At 40.9% G+C, this 7,500-nt stretch overlaps 1 protein-coding gene across 1 annotated transcript in view; it reads right to left on the bottom strand.

Moving 5' to 3' along the window:
- The window catches only part of cpxm2 (carboxypeptidase X (M14 family), member 2), an 11,675-nt gene that overhangs the window by 1,923 nt on the left and 2,252 nt on the right, over positions 1–7,500 (bottom strand). The window contains exons 2-10 of the mRNA XM_043231062.1: positions 7,436–7,500; positions 5,184–5,293; positions 3,685–3,824; positions 3,513–3,597; positions 3,281–3,431; positions 2,879–2,967; positions 2,422–2,545; positions 1,407–1,603; positions 689–868 (exon numbers count right to left, since the gene is read on the bottom strand). The exon at positions 7,436–7,500 is cut by the window's right edge and continues 22 nt beyond it. Of these exons, the coding sequence (XP_043086997.1) occupies positions 689–868; positions 1,407–1,603; positions 2,422–2,545; positions 2,879–2,967; positions 3,281–3,431; positions 3,513–3,597; positions 3,685–3,824; positions 5,184–5,293; positions 7,436–7,500 (1,141 nt within the window). The remainder of the gene's footprint in view (positions 1–688; positions 869–1,406; positions 1,604–2,421; positions 2,546–2,878; positions 2,968–3,280; positions 3,432–3,512; positions 3,598–3,684; positions 3,825–5,183; positions 5,294–7,435) is intronic.

Genomic DNA, 7,500 nt, shown 5'->3' with positions numbered 1-7,500 from the left:
GTCTTCTATAGAGCTGTATTACAGCTGAATCAGATTAGTTTCATAAACAATGGGTTTTGCAACATTCACACTTTTATCTTCCTGTTTATTCCTGTTTTGAATCAGTCAGTGTTGTATAAAGCACTCTTTTCTCAATGAACTGGCGCCATCTGGTGACTCGAATCTGTCTGTCAGCAGCTGTAGCTCATGTTTGTTTAGATCTGAATTTATTTGATGAACAAAAAAGCTTTGACAGATGACTAGAATCTCAGGAGAATCCAGTTAATACAAGTAAGAGCTGAAACAGATGAAGACATGGACTGTAGATGGATGATAATAATAACTGTAATGTGTTTTTACATTTTTAACTGGTCCTATAATTTACCAAAAAAATGTAATGCTAGAAATAGAAGTAAAGGACAACTCTAGATCTATAATCAATCACTTTTGAATTAAAATTTCAGATCAAATGAATCATCTGTTCATCAGACGTCTTTGATTTGATCTCCTGAATGTGACTCCAGATCTGCAGATGTGAGGCAGATGTTTCTCATCATCAAAGCTCCTCTGACACGCTTTCATCAGACACACAGTCACAGAGATTCCTGGAAACTTCATCTTCAGCTACACATATCAAGAAACACCCTGCACATCATTACTGCATGAACACAAACATCATCATCTTCATCTTCTCCGGCTCCGGACTCACGGTGGCGTTTGTGGAGCGGTACCAGTCCGGGATGGGCACGTGGTGGTTGTGGAATTTGCGCGGGACCCATTTCCGGGCTTCTGCTTCCCACAGAACCGAGTTGAGATCAGGGAAGTTGTGATGGATGTCCAGACCGTCCTGACTCCAGCGACCCAGAGACCAGCCGCTGAGCTCCGAGCCCTGAGGACCAGAAACCAGACGAGAGGCTCAAACAGAGGAACCTGAAGCCTGTTTAACCAGTGCTGATATCAATAATAGATACTTTTCATCAAGGCTTCATTAAAGTGATCAAAAGTACCAGCATGTACCAGTGTTTTCTGTATAACCTTAAAGATTTCTATTTCAAACAAATGTCCTTTCTATTCATCTGTGAATCCTGAAAAATAAAATGCATCAGTTTCCACAGACATACTGGCCAGCAGCACAATAGTTTTCAGCACTGATAATAATCAGAAATGTTAATAATCTGATAAAAAACTGATAATAATCAGCAAATCAGTATATTAAAATGATTAGACTTCACTTGCGCTTCACAGAAATCCCACATATTCATATAAGAAAACATCTGTTTGAAATTATAGTAATATTTCACAGTTTTTCCTGTATTTTTGATCAAATAAATGCAGTGTTGGTGAGCAGAAGAGATTTTTTTCCCCAATGATTCTTCTGAGCAATTCTGAGCATTAGTACTGCAGGCTTGGGGTTTATAGCGACGCACCGCTTCAGAGGCTTTCTCGTATCCATCGGGGTTGACGGAGGGCAGCAGGTGGATGCGTGTCTCGTCCACGAGCCGCCGAACGCGTGGGTTTCCGCTCAGATATTCCTGACACATGAACTGCATGAGCAGCAGCAGCAGCTCCCGGCCCAGAACCTCGTTACCATGGGAACCAGCCGTGTAGCGGAACTCCGGCTCACCTGTGAACACACACACACACACACACACACACACACACACACACACACACACACACACACACAAACACACAATAGCTCAGAAAAAGTTAATGTAGCAGAAACTATAGACTCTTTTCTAGCACTTTATATATGGTTGCTCCTTTACACTTAAGGAAGATTAAGAAAAACAGTTGTAATGAACACATTTGCATCATTAAGAAAGCAGCCCGAAAAAATGGAGCACAGCTGTGGGTAGAGGTATTTCATATCGCATGACAGGAAAGTACTTTCTCTTAAAGGAAAGCCTTAAAGGGGTCAAATAGTGTGAAAAAAAAACTACTAAAATAGTTGCTTCCAAAAGTCATAGATTCTTTTCTGACAATTATCAATTTGTCTTTGTCATTAGGATACGAACTGGCTGTTATTAAGCCTCTCAACTTGACCCCAAAGAATTAAATAATTACAGAACGATATTGAATCTTTCTTTTCTGTCAAAGATAGAAATGTAGTATTAGTCATGATTTAGACATCATCTGGTCGTGGTTGTGTCTCTCTGTTAGTGCTACTGGATCAATCACAACATTATAACTATGGTGGCATAGACGAAAGTGTATTAGCAGGGTTCAAATAATACTTATCTGACTGCCATCAGTTTTTGTCAATAAATAAAGATGTATGATAGCGATGCAGGATGGAGTACCTCAAGGCTCAGTACTAGGACCTTTGCTTTGTAAAAAGTGCTATACAAATAATAGTGACTTGATATGACTTGACACACACATCATCACACAACACACACACACACAGGTGTGTCACAGGTTGATGCACAAGTGTGTTACCGAGCTCATGTTCTCCGGGGTTGTCTGAGATCTCGAAGGCGTAGAGTTTCTGTCCGTTAAAGCTCTTGCCAATGTTGTAGATGCGTGTGATGTTCGGACACATTTCATTCACCACCTTCATCAGCTGAAGAACACAAACACAACACATTGTGTGCTCCATCTCAAAATACAACCAAACACACCACAATGACAAGAAACACTGAAGAAACTCTCCATTACTAAATCAAACATTTAAGTGAAGTCACATTCATTTATATAGTGCTTTTAGCAGTACAGATTGTGTCAAAGCAGCTATACAGTATTAAATAATAGTGTGTCAATAATAACAAATGTATGCAATCACATTAACACCAGGTTGATGAAATAGAGGGAATGAAGAATCCTGTATTGTCTGTAAGATGTTTGGTCTCTCTATACATTATATTTTCTGTTATACAGATGAAGAGTCACATGGCACCTGTCTCATCTCCTTATAACTGTGGTGTCTGAAGTCCAGGTTGTCTGTCGTGGTCACTTCATTTCGTCGCCGATAATAATTGTTTGGATCTATAAGAAGCATTAAAAACAAATAAGAAAGAGTATTTAGAGTTTTATGGTTTAATTACTTTAAGTACTTTTTTGAGAACTGGCTTCACTGATGAGATGCGCATGAATATATTGTGCGATATATTGCCCAGCTCTAAGAGAGAGAGTGTTATTAAGTGTGGGTCTGAATCACTGCATCTCACACACACAGACAGACACACACACACACACACACACACACACACACACACACACACACACACACACACACACACACACACACACACACACACACACACACACACACACACACACACACACACACTCTGGTCACCTGGCATCGGGCAGCCCAGGATTTCCGTGCGCATGCAGATGCTGCCGCTGGCGTACCAGGAGCGCGGGTTGATGCGGATGTAACGGGCCACCACAGGTTTAGGGAAGACGTTCAGGACGGGTATCTCCTTCTCTCGATTCGCGCTGAAGATCTACTGAGTCGAGCAGAAACACACGTGCTTACATGAGCAACGGCTGAAGCTCAGTCAGTCAAAGATGTGTTTGTGTCTCACCAGATCTCTGGAGCCATTCTTCAACGTCACCCAGCTATGAGAGTCATTACTGAGCAGAACCTTGTACGAGCTCACCCAATCACTCCTGAAATACACACACACACATTATAACCTTATAACCTTTATTTCTTATTGCTGTGAATGGAAACTGTGAGTGTAGTGTGTTACTTACGACCAGAGCGAGCTCCGTCCTTGAGTCACAACACCACTGAACTTCATGAGTCTGCGAGCGTCCACCTCGAACCACTGAAGAGGGTCGTTCCGTCCTGCACACCATCCACCGTCAAACAGGTCATCCTCATACAGACCGCCCTACACTCTCACACACACACACAGAGGATAAAGCACATCAGCTGGTGACTGGGGTTCCTCAGGGATCAGTTCTTGGACCCCTCCTCTTCTCCACATCCACTACATCACTGGGTCCCATCGTACAGGCACATGCTCTCATTTCATTTGATCCAGCAGAAGCTGCACTGATCTCAGGTTGCTTGGAGAACATCTTGGTGTGGATGAAAGAACATCACCTACTGCTCAATCTGGCCAAGGATCCAGCCATGTCTTTCAACAATTACCCCATCAAGTTTGGTCAGAAATCTGGGTGCAGACTTTGATGATCAGCTAACTTTCAAAGTCACAATGCAAAGACTGCTCGATCTTGCAGGTTTGCATTAAGCAACATTACAAAGCTCAGGCCGCACAAATTCTTGTCATTTCTTGTCGTTGTCACACACAAACAAACACACACACACACACACACACACACACACACACACAATAAGTCATTTAGATTAGACAATCTGACATAGCAATTAAGATCTGGTTTATTTGATCAGAGAAGAACTCGTGGGGTTTTGGTTCCTTGCTGCTGTTGCCTCTGGCTTGCTTTGTTGGGGCACTTATTGCGATTATATATAGATTTGATCACAAAAATCCTCTTGAAACTGAGCTGATCTAGACAACAACATTTCTACATTCAATAATGAAATGCCTAATCTTGTAATTATACATTACTGAGAGACTATTCTCTAAATTTGATACCGTTCAGTGCTTTATTAACAATATTTATTGTTAAAAGAGCTATATAAATAAAGGTGATTGATTGATTTCTCGGCTGGTCTGCTGCAATGCTCCTTCTGTCTTCAATGAGCCCAAAAAAGCCCATGTTACACCTCTCTTCATCTCACTGCTCACTGCTGACCATATGATGAACATCAGTGAGATCCAATGTCATTTAGTTTGTTTCATTTATTTCTTCAAAATATATCTTCTTTAGTGTTTCATAAAATGACATAAAAGTAAGTGACTGATGGCAGAATGATCTTTCATCTCTGAACTAGTGCTTTAAATGTGTCTCAAAGGTGATCAGAAACGTGAGGCGTGCTCCGAATGAACCTTCACATGGCTCTTCTGGACTCATTCTGAGACTCACGGCAGAATCTGGGTCAGCTTCACACGCCTGTCGCTCTGAAGTCTGTTTCCAGCTGATCATTCCTACTTTCGCCTGTCGTTCTGTTTTCATCGAGCGCAGCCGAAAACAAAGAGCAAATTCTGTGCAAAGTGGATCCAGATGAGGCAGCGATGGAGCTGATCTGAGTAATAACAGACGAGGAGCAGAAACGCTGGCAGCGCTTCTTATGAAGCCCTCTGAAGGAGAAGAGCTGATCTTACCTGGATGTTAAGCCGGCCCCGGTGTGGCCCCAGACCATAGTGTCTCATGCTGGAGGCGTGGAGCTGGAAGTCATCGATCTTCAGCGTCTCCAGACCCAGCGGAGGACAATCTGTCAGGAGAGAAGAACTTTATTGAGAAATCTGAGCTCTATCTTTATTCTGATGATCAGTGGAGCTCAGAGTCATAACATCTATCAGTTTGTTTAAGAAACCCGAAGTCAGCTTCTAAATTAGCCAATCATCTTTGAGTTTGAGTCTGACTGACCAATGACAGACGGGGGAGTGTTCAAGAGAAAAACCTGTTTGGAAACATTCACTTCTCACAGAAACGACTTTACACTCTTTCAGAGGAGTCACATTAAACCTGACCATCTGACCAAATGCTCTTGTAGTCATGCTAAACACAAAATAAATGTATTACATAAGCAAAGCTGAATTATTGAGATGTTTTTATCTAGAGCAAACTATTTCCTTCTTGTTCAGCAGCTCTTTGGAGTCTCATAAATAAATGTTTCTAACCTAATTATTGAACACAAAACGATCATTTAGTCTTCCTCATGTTATTCTAAACCTCTATGAGTTTTTATTTTCTGTTGAACACAAAAGAGATATTTTGAAGAATGTTACTAACTTCCAAAAAATAAAACACCATAGTCATAATCATAAGTCAATGGGGACTAGAAACCATCTGAAACACTGTTGAATAACACTACATTGTCACTCAGTCGGTGAGACACTATGCTATAAAGTATTCTGCTATAAAGATGAATGTCTCTGTCTTTTACTCTCACAATGAGCTTATAATACTCGTTTGCTTCTTGAGTAGGGCCCTTTGAATTCTGTGTTTATGTATACAGTATATTCTGTTTATGTATATACTGTATTCTATATACAGTACCAGGTAAAAATTTAGACACACAAATAAACTTTTCACTGGTACTGTACTATAAAACAGACATAAAAAGTCAGCTAATATATCGGTAGCTAATATATCGGTATCGGCCCCAAAAAGCCGTATCAGTTGGACTCTAGTAGACATCACACACGTGTGCTGAGATCACAACTATTTTGAATCAAGGATCATCAAGACAACCTTGCACTGAAACACAAGAACGATCACAAACTCTCCGTCTTTGTGTCACGTACACTCGTCTCTACAGAGGTCTGAATCACGAGCTCGAATAAAAAGCACTGCAGCGTGGTCCTCAGCGGAGATCAGCTGAGATCCTCTCATTACGACACACATCTGCAGCTCTGAAGACTCTCAGGAGGTGAATCAAACACAAGCCTTACTGTTACTAAAGACACGTAATCACAACAACGAGGGAAAGGGTCCATATGAGGACACACACACACACACACACACACACACACACACACACACACACACACACACACACACACACACACACACACACACACACACACACACACACACACACACACACACACAGTGCAGTATGGGGTACCTTAAGGCTCATTACTAGGACAATTTTTTATGCTTTACATGTTAACCCTCAGGAGAGACCATCAGGAAACAGTATTAGCTTTTATTGTTATATTTATGATACTCAGCTCTATATTTCTTCATAGCCCTGTGAAACAAACCAATTTGTAAAACTAGTTATATAAAGAGCTGGATGATGAAAAAACGGTGGTGTTAATTATTGGACCTAAAACCCCACATATAATAATCTAGAACACACTTGATGGCTGCTCTGTTAATTCTTCATCATCAGTTATGAACCTAGGTGTGCTGCTTGATAGCAATCTTTCCTTCGAAAACCATGTTTCTATCATCTGTAAAACTGTGTTTTTCCATCTCAAAAACATCTAAATTGTGAACTGTGCTCTCAACATTAAATGCAGATATATTAATTCAGGCGTTTATGACCTGGAGGTCAGATTATCGTAATGCTTTATTGGGTGGTTGTTCTGCACGCTTGATAAACCTCAGCTGCTAGAGTCCTTACTAGAACCAGAACTAGTTAGGGAGACTTAATTTCCAGAGATTGTCGTTGACTGGATTTAGGACTGTTCAGAATTTCAGTTTAGATCTTCTGTTATTAACTAATATGCTGAGAGTGATTCATCCACATGATGTGTGTTCATGAACATTAGTTTACCTTAGTCTTCTGTCTAATCTTACCTACTTAACTTACAGTTCTGATTACTTTACCACCCTAATTCCAGCTCTGATTTCACACAAATCATGTTCAACAATCACAGACTCATGAAGAGTATGGACTCACCGCCGTGATCAGATATCAGACTGTCCACATCACCGCCGCCTTTAACTGCTTTCTTGTTCTTCTCA

The sequence above is a fragment of the Puntigrus tetrazona genome, unplaced genomic scaffold (assembly GCF_018831695.1).
Source record: "Puntigrus tetrazona isolate hp1 unplaced genomic scaffold, ASM1883169v1 S000000283, whole genome shotgun sequence".
NCBI classification, from domain to species: domain Eukaryota; kingdom Metazoa; phylum Chordata; class Actinopteri; order Cypriniformes; family Cyprinidae; genus Puntigrus; species Puntigrus tetrazona.
Note: the sequence above shows the minus strand (reverse complement) of the source record. Positions and strands in the feature narration are given on the sequence as shown.